The following is a 23536-nucleotide window of genomic DNA, read 5'->3' as shown; positions in this document are numbered from 1 at the left end:
GGGTACTTCTCCTGCCCTGTCTGGCATTACTACAGAGTTAAGGGTGTTGGATGGTAATTATCCTCACCCTGGATGTGGATTGTAGGTCTGAGCTTATTACTTTAATAATTATTATCATTTCATTTTTTTAAAATGCAGCTTTAAGTTGAAAGACAATGGACGTTTTTGCTGTTTAGCTGTCTAGATACTTAAGGGTTTCTGTAAGGAATTAAAAAAATATGTGTCCATGTCTTCTAAGTAACTCAAATTCTCACTTGTAATTCTTCACTGTCATCTATTTCTGCATTTTAAGCATAAATAATGTGTTGACTTTCATTAATTACAAAGTTATCAGTGTGCCTTCATTTTTGTTCACACCTTACATATGAATGTTAGAAAATGAATTATTCCTTTACACAAACATGATGTACGTGAAATAATTACTTGAAAATATTTTAAATTCTGGACGATGATAACGTATAATATTAAACTATTTTTCAGTGCAAAAAAAAAATGTGTCCATAAGTTATGTAGCCACTGCGATTTTTCTCTTTCTCTCTCTCTCTCTTTATCCCCTCTTCTGGTGCCTGTATTTCAGCCCTTTAGAAACTGGATCCTTTGCCTTTATTTCAAGCTTCATTTGGTCCTGCTGTTTAATTCACACCTGATGTCCTCCGAGTGATTCTCTGAGAACCAGCCGGCTGCACCACACTGGCAGGGAGGTTTCCGATGGAAAAGCAGCAGCAGGAACCGATGAACAGTGTCAGAAACATTTTTGTATAAATATAGCTAATGATCATCATTTTAATAAAAACACCAGGGGAATGAGAGACAAAAAGAGTGATACTGGACAATGTTTAGGGACCAAGCTTTCTTCAACATAGTAGCTGATGTTTACCTTTGTCATTTTACAGTTCCCACAAATCAATGAAATGAAAAACCTGCTCGTTTTAAAACAGCCTGAGAGTACACTAATAATCTAGGTTCTCGATTGATTTATTTTTGCCAAATGAAAGTGTTATTGCCTACAGAATGAGTCTTGTCTTGGGTGGTGGGGACCAGATACCTATCCTTGTCAGGCTCTCAACTTTCAAAAGAGGAAAGGGAAGGGGTCCCCTGCTCAGCTCAAGGGATTTGACCTCACTCATCACCCACCTTTATGGGGCAGTAACTCACCTTGGGCCTCACTCCAGGTAGCTGTCTGATCCTTAGCAATACTTAGAGAAAACTCAACTGGGGCAAATACCGTTATGGAGGCTTGTTTGAAGACCATGTAGTCTAGCCATCCCCGGAAACCATCTAAGAGTTATTTGTGCATTAAGCAAAAGGCATATGCTCATATAATAGTTTTTAAGACAGTCTTTCTAGTTAAACTGCCCTTTTCCAGGATGGGTTTAAAGAAGATTCCATAAAATAGTTGTGGACTGCATTGTTTCACTCCCAAGCCCCCTCTTTTTCTTGTTAGCCATCTGCCTCTCTGAACTGTTTGAGTCGATTCAGTTTGCTTTGAACACTTTTATAAACACCGGCATATGGACTGGGTGCTGTGGACGTGGGCCATACCTCTTTACACAGACCTGAGGAAGGACCCATTCGGTGGTCTCATCCAGCAGACCAAGTTATTTGCTTGTTCCTATGGTGCTGAACCTGTTACCTCCTTGTGTAGGCTACTTAGAAAGCTGAGAGCCAAATTTGTGGACCATTTCCCAAACACACAGGACCTCGGGGCATGCCAGCTTCCCTCTCATCTCTCCCTTTGTCAGGTTTCTCTCACGTACTCTTTTAGCAGTTGGATTTTTCTAGCAGTTGGGTTTTTCCAGTGTCCCCGCTGGCTCTGGCCATTGCCTCCTGTGGGAGATTAATGAAACCAGGTGGAAAGTCACTGATTTGTGACATGTAAGTTAGGAATCTGGCCAAAATGAAAAATAGAATCTTTGACCCTTCCAGCCTGCTTACATTTAACCGCACACGTATGCTCTTTGAAAGCTATAATTAGGTCCAGCCAGTGGTGCACACCATTAGTTACAGAGTTCCATTTCTGAAAGAGGGGTGATCATCTACTGTTAAATTCTGAGGTAAATAGAGAAACCAAACCAAAAGAGGTCACTAGTTAGTTCCAGAGTTTTTGAAAAAAGCTTTATAACTAGAGGTTACCCTGTGAAATGTCAAAAATAAACTATCGTGCTGGGTTTTTTCTTTTTCCTTTTTATTCTCCAAACAAAAAGACTGCATTTAACCTGCCCAAAGAATCAATCACTGGGTAAAAAACAAGAGTTGGGACAAGAACAACAATGAAACACTTCTTAGGAATCCAGAGGTTCTGCCGTATAAAGCAACATGTATTGGTTTTCTAGATGAGTGAGGATTAGAAGCAATTAGGTTTAAAAGAAAGAAAACACTCAATGGGCTTTCTTATATTCTTGTCCGTGTAGATAACTAGATCTAGGATTCAAGAAACTTAATCTTGGGTAAATAATTTTCAACTTGCAAATCAATCTTTAACATGTCATAATAAGGGTCACCAGATATAGTGTCTGTTTTTAGTCGACATTCAGCCGATCCCAGTGTGCTCACCTTTGCTCTCCACATTAGCCAGAGTTTAAAAACATCAACGTGACGTCCGCACTGTAAGGCCTTATCTCCAGTGTCGTAGGACAGGTCATAGTGTTTATCTTGTTGAAAGAGGTAGGAGGCATGCATCTGGTTGCAACTCTGCATCAATCCCTAGAAGAGAAGAGAAAACTTAGGAAACTCTACTGACTTTATTAGGTATTCTATTAGATTTACATTGTGATGGAAATTATCAAGAAAAAAAAATAAAGGAAAGAGGCACTGAATATCCTGGAGAAAGAATCAAATGAGAAAAAAAATGAGGCCAATATCTCAACAGGATGGGCTGTTGTGATAGGTCAAGTCTATAGGATAAATGGCTAAGGGTCAGCTGTCACCAGAGGTTAACAACAGGGCATATATATACTTTTACTCCCCTTTTTAAGAGAAGGCATTTATCTTTCTTAAAATCTGTTGATTATTTTACTGAAGCTTTACAATACCCTTTATTGTGGCTGGTTATTAATAATTCCCATCTTACAGATGAGACTGAATTTCAAAAACTTTATGTAAGCTGCTCTGTAAATTACACCTAGAAATGGAACAGTTGGGATGTAAATCAAGGTCAGGTGAATTTCAGTGAGAAGGCATTTATTTTTTAAAAAATCAATCAGAGTATAATGTTCATTGGGAGAATAGCCTGAGGTTCTGGTTTTGTTGTAAGCAAACTATTTTGGAAACTCTTTGGTTTTGTAAAATATTATTGGTATGATTCTTCTACTGTTTCGTTCATATTTAGTTCAAGTACTTTATCATTTAGCTATAAGGGTTTGAGTTCTTTATGGATATCATAGTTTTTAAGACAGTTCGTTGTTATCATTTTTATAAGGTAAAATCTAAAAAAATAAAGACATTGCTACTCTGGGGTCTTCAACAGGGAATCTTTCAGATGTCACACTCCTCTGTCAAGAGTGGTTAAGGCGGGCTTCCCTGGTGGCGCAGTGGTTGAGAGTCCGCCTGCCGATGCAGGGGACACGGGTTCGTGCCCCAGTCCGGGAAGATCCCACATGCCGTGGAGCGGCTGGGCCCGTGAGCCATGGCTGCTGAGCCTGCGCGTCCGGAGCCTGTGCTTCGCAACGGGAGAGACCACAACAATGAGAGGCCCACATACCGAAAAAAAAAAAAAAAAGAGTGGTTAAGACTTGAGCACTGTGGGGTTTTTCTGTTTGTTTGTTTGTTTGCGATACGCGGGCCTCTCACTGTTGTGACCTCTCCCGTTGCGGAGCACAGGCTCCGGACGTGCAGGCCCAGCGGCCATGGCTCGTGAGCCCAGCCACTCCGTGGCATGTGGGATCTTCCAGAATCGGGGCACGAATCCATTTCCCCTGCATCGGCAGGTGAACCCTCAACCACTGCGCTACCAGGGAAGCCCAAGCACTGTGTTTTCATACTCATTTGTTAATGGTAGTTACAGTAGAAAGTTTCATTGTCAATTACCATTAATTTGCCCTTGCATCACGAGCTTACTATGGAAAATGGGTGGCAAAGTGATTGAACTATTCCAAAGACCAGTGAATGAATCATGTTCTCTGACTAAAACAGCATCATTAGTCTCCTCACCACATTGCAATTTGTCTCGAACCACAGGAAGCCCTTGACGCTTTGGTAATCCACAGTGTGATTGTGGTTTTACAGAAACTTTGGCATTTACTTTTTTGTTTCATGACTCACGACAAGAGAAGAAAAGACTAAACTGTGATCATTTCGTTGAAGTTAGAAGGGAGAGCCCTTTTTAAAAGTTCTCCAAACTAAAACAGAATGCAACTAAAATTTGATCTAGGTCCTGAAAGACCAGACCGAGTGTCCAGATGGTAGACAACAGAACTGGGCTCAGTCTGGTAGTCTGGCCTTCTTATTCAGTGGAATTCATTAAGTAATTTTTTCTTGAGACTAGTAGAAATTCAATACAATGTAATTGTAACAGAGCAGTAGAATGACATTGAATTGGACTTGAAGACCAATGAGACTGAAAATTGCAATTGGTGCATCTATTTTGTTTCACAGTCACAGAAACTTAGCACCATTTCCCCCCAGCCATGCAAGCTCATGCTTAGGTGCCATCAATCCTAAGGGAGACCACTCAGGGAGTGCGGAAGGATGGACAGACCAGACCAGCTTCTACTGGGATAGGAAAAGCAACGCAAAGCACATGACCTCTAGACGGTGGGACAGTACCAGGCTCATTGTACAAAAGGGTAAGTAAACGTCACATAGAGGTGAGACAGTGTCCTGATTCCGAGCCATTACATCCTAAACTATTTAAAATACGTGAATAGGGCTTCCCTGGTGGCACAGTGGTTGAGAATCTGCCTGCTAATGCAGGGGACACAGGTTCAAGCCCTGGTCTGGGAAGATCCCACATGCTGTGGAGCAACTAGGGCCGTGAGCCACAACTACTGAGCCTGTGCGTCTGGATCCTGTGCTCCTCAACAAGAGAGGCCGCGACAGTGAGAGGCCCGCGCACCGCGATGAAGAGTGGCCTCTGCTTGCCACAACTAGAGAGAGCCCTTGCACAGAAACGAAGACCCAACACAGCCAAAAATAAATAAATAAATAAATAAATTTAAAATACGTGAATAGCTGCTGGCTGTAAAACAGTTGCCGTCCAAGAAATTCCCCTGGTCAAGTACACTTTGGAAACTGTCATAAATACCTTCTTTTTAGATATTTATAATATATGTCAGCAACTGAAGGCTCTGATATGCCCTGAAGTAATGAAACTTGTTTTTAACTCTTTAAGCTAATATATCCCAAGCTTTTTGAAAACCGAGAACTCTCTTAACACAGAATACTTAATATCATCTTATAGCATTCCTTCCCCTCCCCCCCTTTTTTTTGGCTACACCACAAGGCATGCGGGATCTTAGTTCCCCGAACTAACATGGGTCAAACCCATGTCTCCTGCAGGGGAAGCACCGAGTCTTAACCACTGGATCTCCAGGGAAGTTCCTATTCCTTCCCCTTCTATCTCTCTGTCCTCTTCCTAATAAGTGTTTGCCCAATGTCCATTCAGTCACCTCCCCTGATGATGAATTTATTCCTACATAAGTAATTCATTACCGGTTGGGCAGCTTAATTTTTAGAAAAGCATTCCTTTTATTGATCCCAAGTCAGGCCTCAAATCATGGTAATTCTGATTTTACCACCAAAGCTGTACCATCCAGTGTTACTAACCCAGCTCCCTGAAGCGTCAGCAAAAACGAATCTCTCCCACTTGAGACATTTATGCTGCAAAGGCTTCCTTCCTCTCAGCCCTTTAAATTAACTTTTTTTTAGATGAAACATCTTTAGTTCCTTGAACCACCTCTCTTCCCTGTTAACTAATGTTCCTCACTGTTCGAGCTCTAGCTTGATGGGGTTCCCTGTATGATTTGACACTAACCTAAGCCAACCACTCCAGGTGTGGTTTAACCAAAGGACAGTGGGGAACTGCCACCTCCCTCATCCTGAAGCTCCACCTCTTTTATCCCATTACTATTTTTTGAATGGTATTTCTCTCTTGACCCACCGTTGACCCTGCAGAGTACAACCTAATGTCCTACGCCTTTTTCACAAGTACAACAATTTAGCCATTCATGGAACACGCCTGTCTTGTCTCATCAAAACACAACATCCTATATTTGGACAGAAAGGCAGGACCTTACAATTATCCTAATTAACAATCTCCCCTTTTTATGGATGCGGCTCACTGTTCCAGCCTGTGAAATCATGCTGGTTTTGTCCCTACACACATTTACTCTATACAACCCCACCTACGGACCGGGCCACGAGTCAGGACAGACGTACCTCTTCCCTAACCAGGAGAGCGGAGCACTGCAAAGGGACGCCCATCATCTTGTGTGGATTCCATGTCACAGAGTTGGCCCTAAAGGAAAGAAATCACGATAAGAGGGTGGCACCCGTGACGGGCACAGAGGACCCTGCGATGGGCAACAGAGCTCAAGGTTCTTGGCACTGTTGCTCAGACTCCAGCATGACATTAATGTACACAACGAGAAGTGGACTCTTCAATCTGCAACTTTTTCTTTGTCTGCAGAGACAGTAGGTGAGGGCTAGTATCTCCATTCAGCCTCCATGGTGGTCTGAGGACCTCTCTGAGTGACTGGGATCATCCAGTCCAGGGTCCCTCCTGTGGTCACCATGGAGCCGGGCACCAGGCAGGGGCTCTCATGTGCCTCCAGTGTCCCTGCTTCTGACACAACAGCCCTGTCCTGGAGCTCAGAGCACTTGCTCATTCCGCAGCTGAACTTTGTTCTCTTCCCAACCTAGTTCCCCCTTATTCCTAGTCAATTACCAAATGCCTCAAATGTGTCCTTTCGTAACAGCTTCTAGCTCATCCCCTGCTTCCATCTCTTGTCTCATCCAGAGATATCCTTCTGGACCGCGGGGGAGATGAGCTACGGCTCCTACAGCAGCCTTCAATCTATTTTGTCCCAACGTACTTGATAAATAGAATGCTCTCCCATCAGTAATAGCGATTCTCAGCTCAGGGGTTTATGCTATTTGAAAAGCCTAAACCATAGTCCTGGTACAGAGTCCTTTAATAATAATAATTGTTATTATTCCTTTAATCTGGATATATTGTCTTAACTGATGCTTGGTTTCCATTTCATCCTCCACCCGGTACCATAGTTATTTTCTAGCTCTGTTTACGGCCCTCTTCTCTTTCCTTTTGCCTCTGGCCTAAATTCCAAACTGCGGGGTATGGCTCACGGTATCCACACAGGTGACCCCAGGCCACGGGGCCAGTCTTGAGTCTTGTCAGTTTGCCGTACCACTCTCCATCACACCAAAGTATGTTTTGTTCTCAGGAAATTCTATTCTCATGCTCCTGGGTCTCCTAGTGCTATTTCCTCTTCCTAGAATGTCATCTCCTGTTGCTTCACTTGGTTAAATCCCACTTATTTTTTAAGGCCGATCAAGTAGGGTCTCTGCAGCCTTCTTCAACTCCCTGCTGTGCTCTTCCAAACCCCTCCTCCCCCAGCTCCCGGGAAAGCAGCTGCTCTCTTCACAGGAGTCTCTGCGCATGTCTTCTGAGAGACAGAGAATCCTTGAGGAAGAGCCTCGGGAACGCGACCTTGGCATAAACAGACTCATGGGAGGAAGGAAAGCAGTAGGACCATCCGTGGCAGCTGTCTCCAGGGTGCTGCACGCTGCTGGCCCTCTCCTGGCTGAGCAACAGACTGGGGCTCACCCTGTTCCCGGCACTCAAGGTGTGACAACCTTGGGAAGAAATGAGATGCTGGGAAAGATCCCATTCATCGAGTTGATGAATGGCGGTCATCACTGGCCAGTCAGAGAACACTTACTGGCCTGGGGATCTTATCTGAAGGGATGAATAGTCCAGCTCATTGTCTGGTCTTTCTTTAGCTTTGACACTGGCTGTCAGATGTGTTGGAATCAGGGAAAGAAGTGAAGGCAGTTCATGGCCAGATGGCTACACCCCTGCATGGTGGACTAAAAGACTTCAGGAATAATAATTTTTTTAAAAAAACTGATATTGAAAAGCTCCTTCTAGGAAAACCTCTCCTTGCTCTTTAGAATGACCCCGGAGTCAAGAAACCTGGGCTCTGAGCTGTAGGAAAATAGTGATTAAGGGAGGGGAGCTCGAGTTTGTATTCAGCTTCTATCACTTCCTAGCTGTGCGACCTTAAGCAGGTTACTTAACCTCTCTGTGCCTTGATTTCCTTGTCTCTAAAAGGAGAATAATGGTAAATTGTTTGGGTAAAGGGCTTATAACTGTGTCCAACACACAGTAAACGTCAAATAAGGTTGGCTCTTGCTACTGATTTCAACTCTATCATTCACGAGCTTTGTGACGCTGGGCACACATACACTGTCATTCTGTACACTCTATAATATTCTATAGCTAGATGCCTGATCCTGATGAAACGCAGCTTTCTCAGTAATGGCACCTGATGGAGAAGAAAATAGCTGTTCTCCACAGCTCTGACTGAGGGTGTTTATTTCCCTGCAGCGGCCCATTTGTCTTTCTAGACTAGAAGCTGCCAAGACTCACACCGACCGGTCACTGAATTCTCTCAGAGGGGCTGCCTCATAAAGGTGCAAAAAGATGCACAGAGTGATTCAAAGACGGGGCATTAGTTTACTGGAGAAATGTTAGCAATTTGGGAAAAAACAGCCTCGGGTTCATTTCAAAATGTTTTGCCGTGGGATTCAGTCCTCTGTGATTTTCCGAAAGTCGGAGAGAGCTGAGCCCCCTAGGGCCGTTTCGTGACATATCCCAGTGCCCTCACTGGCACCTCAAACTCAGACGATCCCAAGTGAACTCGTTAACTTGCTCCCTCCTCATCCTTCAGATCTTCCCTCTCTCCTCTATCCTGGACCTCGATTCCTCGCACCCGTTTCCTCCCAAGCGTCCAGCTCCCAAACCTTAGTGTTTTTGGTTTCATTCTCTTTTTTCCCCTCTACTGATATCACCCCTTGCAGTTTTTTTTTTTTAATTCTGTATAAAGCACTTTATTCTGTAGTACTTTGGTGCTAGATTGTGTGTGTGTGTGTGTGTGTATGAGAATCATTTGGAAAATTTTCAGTATTCACACGCTAACTACATTGACTATGTATTTACTATTGACAGGCACTGCTCTAATTGATTCAGATGGATTAGTTTATCTAATCCATACAACAGTAACCCTGTGAGGTACCTACTGTTATTGTACAAGTTTTAAAGATGGAGAGACACCTTGCCCAAGGGTACACAACCAGCAAGTGGGATTCAAGCCATTGCCTGTCTACACAGGGTCCTTGCTCGAACCATGACCTAATGCCACAGGTATTCACTCAAAACCTTGGAGAGTCTGCAATGTGTCCTTGGGATGTGACTGGTATATGCATATTGAAAAAGTTCCCCAGGCAGTTTTGATATACTCCCAGAATGATGGTGGTAGACTCTTGATGCAAAACACCTTTGAGAAAGGTCTTTTATATGCAACAAGCTAAAGTTAGCTCAATCAAAGACGTACCCAAAAAAACTGTCCCTCACGCTTTTCAATATGATATACAAAACTGTAAAATCTGTCAAAGAGGAAACTCTCTGGAATTTCCTAAAATATTGGAAAGTACAGCAAGGCAAAAAAAAAAAAAAAGCATTAGATGCAAATCGTGCTTCAGCATCTGTAACACCTGGTGTTCTTAGTGTAACTGCAGTGTGACTTCTCTATATACACACCCAAGATAGTTCAGAAGCAAGTAAAGGAAGCAGAAGCAGCGGTTCTTTAAATTACACTGAAGAGCAGGTCTCTGACCGTGCATCCTGCCCCCGATAAAGCAACTCTCCTGGGTTCATGGCCTCCTTGCCCTTGCTGCTGCTGCTGCGGCTGCTGTGGTTCCCACCCGCAGCTTCTCTCCCCTCCGCTACCTCCTGCACCTGGACCTGTGTGATATGCCCAGTAGCTTCTAGCCAGTCCTGGCCTCCTTCTCCTCTTGAAGCCAGAGGAGCCCTTCCAAAGCACGGGTAATGCCACTCCTCTCCTCGGACCCGCACTATGGCTGCTACGGCAGGGCCTTTCCTGGTTTTCTCCCCAACCTGAGAAATAGAACTTTCTCCGTGCGTAATAATGGCTCACACAGCAGTGATGCTCAGCTCAGGGGTTTACGGTGATCTGGACTTGGCTCTGCGGCCAGGCCGTCCGCTGAGACTCACTGGGCAGGACTTCTTCTGGAGCCTCCACTAGCTCCCTGGTCACTGCCATGAATCCATCTCAGTCTCCAAGCAGACCTGTCTGAACTATCGCCAAGGATCCTCTCGAAGCCCCGTGCCCCACCTCTTCACCTTCACGCCCGTCTTCTGCTTCTGCCTGATGAGGCTCCACTGCCCGCCCCCGGGGGAAGGCTTCCTCTCCTCTAATAACCCTGGTTAGAAGGAATGATCCGTCTCTTGAGCCTTTAATTCCTCTGCCTTGAATTGTAATCCACGGTTGATTGCAGTCTCCCTACTAGATTCGAAACCTTTTGAAGATAGGCTTCGTGTCGTACTTGACTTTGTGCCCGCACTGTGCCTTGCGATGTGGCTTGCCTGTGACAGAGGTCCGGTAACCGAGTTTCAGGAGTGGGAGTGAGAGTAATAATCGGTAATTCGGCAGAATCTGTGCTGGAACCTTCAGCTTGGCCAGAAAGTCTTGAGAGTGGACCACAACAACGGGCTCTTCCAGATACACAGCAGCCTGCTGCCAGGAGGGATTAAAGAAGGGTCCCTTACAGTACCCAGAGACATGCTCTGGAGTGCCAGGGCTCCCGGCACTCTCTCAGCCACAGCATCCCTAAATAGCTTGACACTGTTTTCAGGGAAGAAGGGTGCTTTCTGAGAACTGGGTTGGCTCTCGAAGGGGATGCCAGGCAGGGCTCCGGGTGCTTGTGTCATTTTGTTACGAGGACGGTACTCTGGGATCCCTGTGACCACTGGTGCACCTCTGGATTTGGCGACAGGAATCAACCACAGATTTCCTCCACCTTAGAGAGAGTCCTAGTGCTTGGAAAAATGTAACATCTCAAGTGAGGCAAATTTCTTTCCTAAACGTGTGTCCATGCACATTACGGCCGGGGGTGTCCCGTGGCCTTACAAGCTTATTCACCAAAGAAAGTGTGCCTGCTGCTGATGAGTCACTGACATGGATTCTCTCAGACCAATGGATGGCTGAGCTTTTGGTTCAGCTCAAACCCCCCGACCAAGGATCGAACTCGTGCCCCCTGCAGTGGAAGCTCGGAGTCCTAATCACTGGACCGCCAGGGAAGTCCCGACAGTCCCTCGTTTTTAAAAAAGACTTCCTGTTTGGTTTTTCCACTTAGTAGATTTACTTACAACACAGTTTCAAGAATTGTGGCAATTAGAGAGGCCGCTATGTCCCATGACGAATGTTCTAAGCTTTGCTCCAAAAGTCTTTAGTCTTTAGTACAAAAGCACATCGGTGTTTATCTTTCCAAGGCCCAGGGTAGGTGAGTTAGTGAGCTTTCAGGTAATCATTGGTCGAGGGGGCTCCATGGCTGGCCATCAGCACTTGGAGTCACAGCTGGTGTGAAAGGTACGGTAACAGCCTCTCACTTTTTGGGCTGCTCAATTTAAAGGGACTCAAAGATGAGAAGGTTCTGTGTCCAGGCCACTTCTCTCAATAGCACGTCAATTGAATTCTTGTTCTGATCCTCTGAACAGGGACCTTCCGAATGGTTCTCTCTTCTTCATTCTCTCTCACTGTTTAGCTCACTGCCTCGTCCTTAAGCTTCTGGTTTCAGGCGGATCTTCATGAAAAAAGGAATTCAGCCCAATGGACCAGAGGCAGAGACCTAAAGCTGGCTCCCTCTGGGAAGGGGCCGTGCCTGTCCTCATCCACTCACACCTGAACTGACACCTACAGTCAGAGGGCAGGCAGCAGACTCACAGACATAACCCTGCCGACCTGGGCCTGGGCTGGCCTGTCCAGCCTTCTTTCTGCTACTGCGGCAGAGTGCCCCAGACTTTGCCTCTGCCCTCCTTCCGCACCCACGGCTTCTCTACATGTGGGTGGGCCTGGATGTCACACAGCCCACCCTGCCATTCATTCTGGCCCGGCTGCCCTGCCTGCCCAGTGCTTCCAGATGCTTCTGAGCTCCACCTGCCTCTCTTCTACAGAAATTGTGCCAAGATGTCCAGAGGCAGAGCCAGGGGGAAACTCTTCCTGGGCAGCATCTGGCTACTGGGCAGGGCACAGTGGGCAGCGGGCAGCCCTGGATGAATCCAGGCTTTCTCAGTTGCCCGGAGTGTCCGAGCTCACCACTGTCCTTGACCTGCCATGTTGTGAGGGGAGAACCAGGAACTCTGAGCTCCCTCTGCACGTGGGCCAGAACTAAAGGCTGAGGCTGATTTTGCATTCTGTAATTCTTTTCCTTTTTCCTTTGGCCCTGAGTAGGCTTTACACTAATCAAAAATTATTTCCTTTGTACTTTGCAGCTTTTCTCAATGGTCTACTGCTTAGTCTCTGAATAAAAGGTGCTTTGCAGCATCAAACAGAGCTACACCAGAAACATTATTATGGGGATGAAACTATCAGATGATGTTATCACAAGCAGGTTTCACTGTAAGTAAAGGGACCATGTTAAACCCCAAACTCCTCTTTCAACGCTGATAAATTACAATGTGCTGATTTGCTTCACAAAATTATTTATTGGTTTCTTTAAAGCAGTGGATATTATCCTCTCATGAAACGTGAAATCTGTATATCTCCCTAGAAAACAGTGGACGGCCTGAAGTTTTAAACAGTTTTGGTAGTTGGTTCAGAGATCCCAGGAAGGTCATTCCTGAGTCCTCTGGCCAACCATGGAGGCCAGTTAGGAATCTCTATGTTTGAGAAACATTCCACTTGGGTCACTTGGTATGGGATTTAATTTCTTCGTTGTCTACACATAATATTCATGCATACATGAGCACATAAGGCACACAGGTACTGCACAGAATGGGCTCATCTGTACACCAACAGTTCCTGGAAATTGGGTGTAATTTGCTTTTCACATTCAGCTTTCACACTTTAGGTTGTTAACAAGAAAAATGTGTGTACCTCTCCACGCCGCTCAGTTTCCACTTGTGTTTCCGGGACATCAGTAATCCCCCACCCCAAGCTGCCTGGAAAAGGGAGAGCATACAAAAAAAAAGGCAGTGTTTTTAATTGCCTGGATTTCTAGAGTTTGGTGTCTTCTGGAACAGCAAGCATTGCATAGGGTGAAAGGTACAGCCTCAACCCCAGGTAACTTGGAGACTGGCCACTAGACTTCCAAAGGTTAAATTGGGGGGCTATTCTAAGGTCTCGGGCTCCACCTCAGACTTCTATGGATGTAAAGAGCCAAACATTTCCTCAGTCTACATGAGAAGGAGAAAGATCCTCCCCCAACCCATCACCACCACTCAGTCTTACAGTCTTAGTGAGGCTCATAATCTCAGAACTAGAAACCCTAGTATCTCCACAGTTTAGAGTAGATAAGGTGGGCTGGGACCCTTTAAACTGCTTTCAAGTTGCAAGGAAAACTCTTTTTGACAAGTCTGCATGATTCCAGGGGGAGGAGACACCTTCCAAGCCTATTTTACTGATGTGTAATTTTGGATAAGATAAACCAAAAGCCAAAACAAAACTAATAGCCAAAAAAAAAAAAAAAATGCAAGCAGGCAAGATTTGTATCAGCCAATTAGTTGAGCAATAAAGAATGTGCTCCTTTAAAAATTTGTACTCAAGTTTGAAGATTTGAATTGGTGTAATGATCTCCTTCAAAGATCAGATGTAAAGATGGAGATTCATTGGAAAATGTTAACATTCTTTGGGTGTAAAAATAATCCTGGGATAATTTTAAAGAAAAAAACTGGGTATAATTGCATTCTTTTCTTTGTTGTAATTTCAGTCCTTTAACACTTTGAAAAATTATCCAGTTTTCCAAATGTGTAATATTTTAAGATTTTTTTCCAGTTTAATTATAGAATTATAAACAGTAAGGATAATGAGTGGTAAATTTGATATGTTTCAAAGAAAGCTAATACAACTGGTTAAAACATCTCCAACTTCTATTTTAAGTAGAAATTCTAGAGGAGAGCCTACTGCCCGCTGGCTTGGGACACACATTGCTGCTTTTAAAGCTGTCAGGATAATCCTCTTCCTGAATCAGCTAGTGAGGTTTCATAGGCTCTCCAGTTCCAAGACCCAGGTCACTGATGGTACTTGGGTCTGTCAACCTTTTCCCAGTGTCTTCATGTGTGAAATAAAGGGGTCTCTGGTAGGCTAAAGAACAACTCACACTGTGAATCAGGGAAGGAAAAGAAGACTGGAAATTGCGGTGCAGGATAACTCTGGGGTAATGGAAATTTACATAACGTAGCCTCTGGAGGTTTTCTGCTCATGAAGAAAGAGGAATTAATTTGGTCTGAATGCTTACTATAAAGCCAAAATGATCTACTCAAAACAGTCTACTCTATATAACATAAGCCTCTTGCACCAGAATGTAAATCAACTTATGCTTCCTGCGTCGAGAAAGTCTCACAATGGAAAACACATCAGCTGAACCAAGCATTGTGTGTAGAGATGATCTGGCACTGTTTCCTTATCTCATGGTGGGTCCTAAACAGTTTGCAGAGAGCAGCTGATCTTGGAGCCACACTTGGAGTCATACCAGTCTAAACTTTAATCCCTTTAATCTGTCCTTCTGAAAGTTGACATTTTTTTTCATTTGGAAATGTCTTGATGGGCGCATCTCCATTATTTTTTGCTGTGACTAACCCTGCAGTCAAAACATCTCATATATAGTTTATCTTACTAGCTGACCAAGATAAAAAATTGGAAATTTGGATTCATATTTCATAGCAAGTTGTCAAGTCTGCTTTCCTCTTTGATTATACTAGTCTCTGACTTGAGCTGAATTTTTTCATCCATTGGATTTGCTATATAAATGCAACTCCTATTTATTCTTTGGACCATTCTCATAGGGAAGTAAGCTTTGCATGTGTGTACTGTGTGTGTGTGTACATAGGCCATATTCCTCCTTGGACATTATGGTCCAATGAATTGAGAACTAAGTGCCCAGCTCAGGTCCTGGTCATAGAAATAAGAATATTATCCTGTTGGGAAAGTTAAGGCATAATCAGCCTCAGACTGCTTCCAGCGAATGTTATGTACAGTGTGAGTTGTGTACTACTTTGTCTCTGTGATTTTTTAAAAGCTTAACTATCACCATCCTGAAAATAAACTCCTAAAGTAAAAACATAGAGAGAATACATTTCATTCCATGAGCTCCAGGTGAAAAAATGTGCAAGGACATTTTAGCGGCAGTCCCTACGGGATACTTACATCCACGTGCATCCAGATCTTATACTTTTTGCAAATGTCAGCAACAGCTAACAGGGGATCGAATGCTCCATACACGGTGGTCCCAGCCGTGGCACTCACAAGGAAAGGGACAAATCCCTGCGCAAATGAGAGAGCCCCAAATATTGTAAAATGGGGGGGGGGGCTGGTCAAAGGATTCTTTTAAAAAGCTCATTAAAAAAAACAGTGGACATTCTCCTCCTATCATACACGTCTGCATTTTTGGAACCATCAGGAGGGTTACACACCTTGAAGCCTAGTAGGAATGAGGCTCGTTTTCCAGGGTCTAGGTTCTCCAGGCCATTCTGTTGGCCCTGCCAGTTGCCTTATGAGAACAGACTTCTGGTTCTCAGAAGAGACTACATTGGACTCAGAGGTGAGTAAGCTTCGTGGTGCCCCACAAACCACTGATATATTCCAGGGAGACTTTCTGTCCTTCCCTACCCCACCCCCGTTTACTTTTCTAATCTTCCTTTTTCATAACAGGGCCTCTGAATGTAATAAATCTTCCAGAGTGAGCAGTCAAGAGGACAAAGGGAAGAACTCTGACCAGCCCATTATTCCTATTTGGAGTCTCAGAGGAGAGGCTTCACCTGGGGCTAAACAGTAAGCCATGACTTTTATCTGTCTAAGTTGGCTCAGTCTGTCTGGCCGTGGCTAAATGAAAATTGATAGAAATAATAGGCCACTGCTGAAAGATGGCCCAGGAATGCCTCAAATTCATGATGGAACCTGACGTTACAGAGTCAGTCTTTAGGTGGCAGCAAAGGTTTATGTGACTAGAAGTGGTTCCAGTACCAGGACAAGGGGAAAGGATGCGGCTGCCACTTTGTAGGGGGGAAAAGGGCATATGAAAATTAATAATTATTCCTGAGATCCTAATAGTACAATTCGTGTGTTATATCGTTGAACTAAGAACTGTAGATTAGATCTACTAAAAGCTCTGGCCTGTGAACCATCCAGGGATGTAAATGACTTCCTAGAGCTTTGTAGGAATTTTTAGCAGGTCTTCAGAAATTGTCCCTTCTAAAAACAAGTACTGAATTGCTTCCTGAAAAATAAGGTGTTTGAAGGGCCAACACATCAGCATGTGTCTAGGCAGGAAATATGGGCCCTTTTCAAATAACCACACACAGTAACTCCCATATGCTAAATTAGCTTCCTGAGATTTTCCCCTTGTGAATACGGTCTTTCCAATGTGTCTGTTTAACGCCAATCCTCATCACATGGGAAGAAAAATCCTTTGGAAACTGTTACAGTATCACTGTGTATGGTATTTATTCAGTAACTTAGACTTTTTCAAAGCAGAGCCTATCACTCAGAGAAATAAGTAATGACAATGCAAAATTCCATATTCTCTTTTAAAAATAAAACAAAAATGTGTTCTCTACTGGATGGAAACAGAAATACATACCGTCAGCTTGTTATGGGCTGGATAAGGCTCCCTTCAAAAACTTACTTTTTGTTTGGCTTCAAGGATCCTTCTTTCAAGATCAGATGCGATCATTTTCCCCCTGAAAGGAAAATAAGTATATCAAGTTTGCTTCGAATAATTTCCTTTGTTGTCTTTACAAGGAGCCGCAGGAGGGTAGAAGTCCAACCTTAAATCATTGATAATAATGATCAGTTAGAACAACTCCTCGGTTGTTTCCAGAAAGAAAGGTATTTCCTCCCTGAATGATGCTGGACTGTAATTTCTGACACGTTTAGGAGATGCCCGACCTCACTGTCCACACGTCTCTCCACTCTGCACAGAGCCTGCTTTTTAGGTCATTTCTTAATTCGATTAAAACAAACCTGCTTTGGAGCAAGACTTTTGGCAATGAAAGCAGAGTTCAGAAAAAGATTTGCATTCCAAATCTTCCAGTGAATGGACCTGCAATTTCACATAGAGATGAAACGCCAAGAAGAGAAAATCCGCTCTGAATCATTTGGATGAAAATATTGTCAAAAGCTACCTAATTACATTCCAAGGGCTAAAAGCACAAAGCAGGCCAAGAACTCATGGACTCAAATGTCAAACAGGCAGACAGGCATTGGAGAAAGAAACATCCTTTCATCTCTGAAATGTTTCTTTCCTAAAATAGAAACACAGATAGTACTTTGCTTACTATAAAACCTCACTATTCTCCAATAAAGATGTTAAAAAAAAACCTCACTATTATAATAATCAAAGGAGTTGATTTCTACAAGAAGTTAGATGTGGCTAGATGTGTGATCTTAGTCAAGTTACTGAATTTCCCTGTGCGTATTATGGAGTTATGAGGATTAAATGACTTAATAAATGCAAAAAAATTTTTTAAGTGCTTGGCGTATGGGAAGTATTCCATAAATGTTAGCTTTTATTGTTGAGATGGTCACTATGCATTATGACATTCCTACCCCAAGATTTTGGGAAAAAAAAAAAACAAGCAAAGGACAGAGTAGCTGCATGTTACTGGAGGCTGTGAACTATTCTTTAAACTAAAATAGCTCTCTTGACATTGCTAAACTGGCTAAACTTTTCACACCTGGGCCATTGATCTAGGTTTGTAGAAGACAATTTGGAAAAATAAATGATGGGGAGGCGTTTGTCACAATAAATGGTTGGGGAAGCTACTGGCATTTAGGGGACAGTAAGTGAGGTTTTGGAATGTGTCACTAGCTCCAGTCATTTGTGGTGGTCCTTGTGATTTTAGGTAGATATAGATTTAGACACAGGGCTAGCATTTGGGCTACTCCATTAGAGCTTCTAGTGTGCTCTCACTTAAGCTTTACCTATTGAAATATGTTGTCTTATTATAAACTACTTCTCTAACCGTGCTCCTTTTTTTAAAAAATTTATTTATTTATTTTATTTATTTATTTTTGGCTGTGTTGGGTCTTCATTGCTGTGCAGGCTTTCTCTAGTTGCGGCGAGCAGGGGCTACTCTTTGTTGCGGTGCGCGGGCTTCTCATTTTTGTGGCTTCTCTTGCTGCGGAGCACTGGCTCTAGGTGTGCAGGCTTCCGTAGCTGCGGCACGCGAGCTCAGTAGTTGTGGCTCGTGGGCTCTAGAGCGCAGGCTCAGTAGTTGTGGCGCACGGGCTTAGCTGCTCCGCAGCATGTGGGATCCTCCCGGGCAAGGGCTTGAACCCATGTCCCCTGCATTGGCAGGTGGATTCTTAACCACTGTGCCACCAGGGAAGCCCCTAACCTTGCTCCTTTTCATAAAAATAATTTGGGCACAGTGAGTAGGTAAGTTATATTTTCTACAATTTTCATTTCAGGCTAACAAAGAAGGTATTACATAATAGTTGGCATATAAAGTAGACATTGGGTCTGAAAGCATGGAGAACCACTGAGTTTTGTGAGGCTGTTTTCCAAAGAAAGGTAGTTAAAAGGCAATTACCTGGCAATGGCAATGGACACATCACCAGTGATTAGTCAGTTGGGCTGCAATGGAACAAAGGGCATTATATTTGGTGCTGAGGGTATGACTCTAATTCAGAGCAGCCCACCTTTGGGGAACTTCTGTGAGATGGGCCTCTGAAGGAGGGCAGAGGGAATGGAAGGGCAGGCTTTGGGGCGGGGGGTCGGGGAAAGGGCTCTGGAGGCCCTTCCATGCCCTATGTGTCTCCCTATACTTCACAGCTTGGCTTGGGAGCATCCCTCAAAGCTGTGATTTTTCAGCCTCTCCTAGATCTGGCTGGGCTAAAACACCTTGCTCCACCATGACAGAAACAAAAAGTTCAAATTTCAGAGGACATTCAGGTCTTATATTTACCTTTTACATCAAGTTTTAAGTGCATTAAAATTGCCGTAGTATTTTTGTAGGCAAACATAAAAACTGAGAGAGAGAATTCTCAGAAATTGTTTGCAAGTCCCAAATGTTACCTAGTCTACCACAACTAACCTTCTCTGCCTTGGAGAGTTTTGGGGAGACTGGCCTGACAATCACTATTTGCTCACTAATCACATCTGGATACTTTGTGAAGCCCAGGCAGTAAGACCTCATGGAGAAGTAACAGATTAGGGGACGTCAGAATTGCAAGGGACTCTAGACCTCTTTCTAGTCTAATTGTCTCATTTTTTAAATGAGGAAACAGGACAAGACAGTCACCTGTATGACAGCCCAGGATCAGGTAAAGGCTGGCTTTACCTAGAAAGAAAATGCCAAGCTTCCAGAACAAACTCAAAGGGCCAAACATATAGGAAACCTCTTTAGAAAGGTTATTGTCTTTTAACATAAGATAAATCCTTTGAGATAATATCTGGCTTTCATGGATCGGAGGTGTCATTCAAACCTGCCGGGAAAACAGTAATGAACATACAGTCTGTCCCATTTCCATATCAGGGCAGGGAGAAGGGACACCCTTGTCCAATAATCAAGTCCAAGTGTTCGCTTCTTGCAGAGTGGAAAGCTCTGGGTGTGCTCTTAACAGGTAGGCTCCAGACTTTGCCAGGCATTTGGCCGTCCAAGCCCGTATTTGTTTTGTCCACTTAGGAACCCAGAGCCTGGCACACTGTGGGTGGCCGATTGACATCTGTTGGAGGTATGTGAGTAGAAGGAAAAAGTTTCACCCTAGGATTATATTAATATGTTCACTTTACCTTAGAGACTGACAAGACCGCTAGTATGGGGGCCCCTGGAGACAAAACTTTTCATCTCTCCAATTAGAATTGGATGAATTACTTTACAACAATGGTTTGTAAAATTTAGCATGCATAAAAGTCATCTGTGTATGTCTTTCACATGTATATTCCTTGGCCCTGCTCTTAGGGATTTTGATTCAGGAGGTCAGGTGTAGGGCCCCGGAATCAATTCATTCTACAAATTAATTTATTGAGGTCTCATTATACACCAAACACTGTTAGGGGTATGGGGCACCAGGGTAAACAGGCCAGCTTTTACTCTCCAGGGCTTACATGCTAACAAGGGAGACAGAGACAAGTCAATAGACAAACACGCATAGCAATCTGTGTTTCTAACAAGGAGATGGTGATACAGGCAGACCGAGGTCCACATGTTGAGAAACACTGCCTTAGAAATGGAAGTTTTCGCCTGGTAGGTATTTCAATAATTGTGTAACACATTAGCCAAGCACTTTCCACAGGACCCAGGGTTTTGAGCCATCTCGGCTGTAGGGCAGCGAGGTGCGGAAGTGGCATTGTGCATCCCCGCCTGCCCATGGGCTGTGGGGGGACAGACAGCTGGGTGACACCCAGCAGGCTCCTCTGAGGATCAGAAGCTGTCTGGCAGTCCTGGCTTTTCCAGACCAGCATGTCTTGGTGCAGGGCAGCTTTGGATGACAGCCGTTGCATCACATATGTCTGGTCTAGAGGTATTTCCATAGCAAAACTGCATATCTCTTATGCTTACCCATGCAGCCTTTAAGGGCCCAATTAAGCTGTGACTGATGCTTTGCGATGATCTCTCTGTTAGGTGTTAGTGTTTAAGAAAGAACTGCCATTAAGGTGAGGACTGTTGAACCAGACCGCTGCTTCGGATGTGGCTGTTTTGTACGGAGATTCTTGATTTTGTGACAGTCTTTAAAAATTCATATGATGCTCTCACCGTCATGTATACGGAAGTCAAAACCTTACCTTGTACACGTAAAACTTTTATAAATACGATAAACCAATGATACCTCAATAAATTTAAAAAAAGAAAATTAAAAAAGATTCATGTGATGCTGTAGGGTCAGATAACTTCATGAAGTTGCCTGGGCAAAATCCCACACTGCCAGCTAGAGCTGCCAGCTGGAAGAGCCTTCTCTTTGTGGAAAGAAGCAAAAGGCACAGATTACCCCGTGTGCGGACTTTGGACCCACATGCATGGCTATCTTCCCGTGGCTCTGATGGGAAAAACGATCTTACCAAAAGAAGCACGTTACTGGGGAATGTAGATCTCTGGGCAGGCAACCAAACGGTCACAAATCGGGTGCCTGAGCCTTTGGTGACCCTGATCCTTGGCCCTGCTGAACTATAATAATTCTACCAACCTTTCCTAAGTGCTTAGAGCTTGGCTCTGTTCACAGAGATTTGTGTGCAAAGAAGAAAGGACGCGTGATCCTTCGCGTTAGAAATTGACTAATGTTACGACCACTGTTGATAGCAGCAGCCCCCGCAGTGATAACGAATTACCAGTTTTAGAAGCAGTCCCTGTACTATGCCTTACTCCTGATCTTTGCCACTCATGCCAACCCCGCAAGAGCATTTTTACTGTCCTTACTCTGCAGATAAGGAAACTAAGGCTCATCGACGCGGACGAATGTGGCTAAAAGCTTGGAATGTGGAGACAGTAACCAGGTTTCCACTCCAGACCCTATGCTACTTGGGTGTATTTGAAGAATTCAGTTCCTCTGTTTACTCATTTATAAATTGATATTACTAGTACTTCCCTCACAAGGTTTACATGAGGATTGAATGACACAGTAAATATCAAACACTGTAAAGCACTAAGTATAAAACCCTGCCTAGCATATAGTAAGCAGTCAGTGCATGTTAGTCTCATTGTTATCACTAGTAGTACTAGCATCGTGTGACTTGCAGGATGCCACACAGTTAGTAGGGGCAGATTTCAAACTTAGAGCTGTATTCTGACATCAGATCCCAGGGTTCTCAGTGCTGCACAATAAATGTCTTCCGAAGCATTTATGGGGTTTATTTAAAAAATGCCTGCTACCTTGACTTAACAAGAAACCTTTCAGGTTGAGTCCTAGGATTGTAATGATGTAGGTAGTATTTCCACTATGGTTTCTTGGAAGCCCCCTGGACTGAGTAGTTCCTTGATCCTAGTTCTTATTGCTGTTGGTACTGATTAGTAAAATAAGAAAAACACAGACCCTCCCGCTAAAACTTATCACTCTATCATCCTTAGATGATATTGTTCTTTGTAGCCCCCAAAGGCTACAGGAGTAACAGAAACCTGCTAGTTTTTTGTTTTTGTTTTTTAACTAGTCAGTGCTTAGCAAGACTATTTCTTTAACATTGATTGTAATGTAGATTAAGCAAGGGGAATTCATGGACTGAAGTGAATTTTCAAATTGCCTGGACTGTGTGGTGACTTGACAATTTGTGTGGATTGACTTGGAAAAAAAATGTTGCAGGAGTTATACGGTAAAACATTCTCGGGGACTACCTTGGGGAAAAGAGCTCCGTGTGTGTCCTCATGGCTGCTACCCATGGGATAACTTATCCTAGGAAGGGCTCGTAAGATAAAATGATAAACAGCAGTCAAAACAGGTCATTCAGGAAGCACTGGCATTACAAAACCAAGCCCTTTGCAAAAAAAAATTTGCCATAATTATAAACAGTGAACTTCCTTGGTCCCTTTAAAATAGAGTTTGATTTGGGAAAAGAACTTTATAATAATGAACTGTATTTTTCTCCTTTAAGATATGTCTTCCAATATGCACAATGGGATCCCTTGGCATTATGGTCAGGATATGGGAACAGGATGTTTTTGGTGATTTTTGTGTCTAATTCTAGTAATTAAAAGAATTTGAAAAGGAATAGATACATGTATATGTATAACTGAATCACTTTGCTGTACACCTGAAACTAACACATCATGGTTAATCAACTATACAAAAAAATTTACATTTTCCAAAAGCACTGACTTATACTTACTCCCTAGAGTGATGGGCAACTGAGGACTCCAACCATGATGTAGTAAAGAGTTATTTTCATATGAAAATATGAAACCTTATCGCTGCCACTAGGAATTAACATTGGGGCTGAGAGGGAAGTAGATGACGAGGGAAACTGTGTGGGCAGGAAGGGATGCTGGTGATCTCTCATCACCCCTCCTCCTCCCCAAACTGCCATTCCTCTTCCCTGGACATGTTGGTACAGAGAAGAAAAGGATCATGATAAGAAGTTCAAAGGACTTCCCTGGTGGTCCAGTGGTTAAGACTCCGTGCTTCCAATGCAGGGGGCATGGGTTCAATCCCTGGTCAGGGAACTAAGATCCCATGTACCTTGTGGCGTGGCCAAAAAAGAAGTTCAATTTACCATGTAAGAAACCATGCTTGGCTATTCTAAATAACTTTCGAGTCAAAGAGGAAATCAAAACTGCACTTCCAGAACATTAAAAATTAATGACATGGGAATAGGACATATAAAAATATGAGAAGCACCCTACATCATTCTCAGA

At 43.6% G+C, this 23536-nt stretch overlaps 1 protein-coding gene across 1 annotated transcript in view; it reads right to left on the bottom strand.

The window, feature by feature from the left end:
• Window positions 1-23536, bottom strand: part of GAD2 (glutamate decarboxylase 2) — a 74596-nt gene that overhangs the window by 9468 nt on the left and 41592 nt on the right. The window contains exons 9-13 of the mRNA XM_060095471.1: window positions 16879-16933; window positions 15402-15518; window positions 13134-13198; window positions 6376-6454; window positions 2554-2703 (exon numbers count right to left, since the gene is read on the bottom strand). Of these exons, the coding sequence (XP_059951454.1) occupies window positions 2554-2703; window positions 6376-6454; window positions 13134-13198; window positions 15402-15518; window positions 16879-16933 (466 nt within the window). The remainder of the gene's footprint in view (window positions 1-2553; window positions 2704-6375; window positions 6455-13133; window positions 13199-15401; window positions 15519-16878; window positions 16934-23536) is intronic.

The sequence above is a fragment of the Mesoplodon densirostris genome, chromosome 4 (genome assembly GCF_025265405.1).
Source record: "Mesoplodon densirostris isolate mMesDen1 chromosome 4, mMesDen1 primary haplotype, whole genome shotgun sequence".
In the NCBI taxonomy this organism is placed as follows: Eukaryota; Metazoa; Chordata; class Mammalia; order Artiodactyla; family Ziphiidae; genus Mesoplodon; species Mesoplodon densirostris.
Note: the sequence above shows the minus strand (reverse complement) of the source record. Positions and strands in the feature narration are given on the sequence as shown.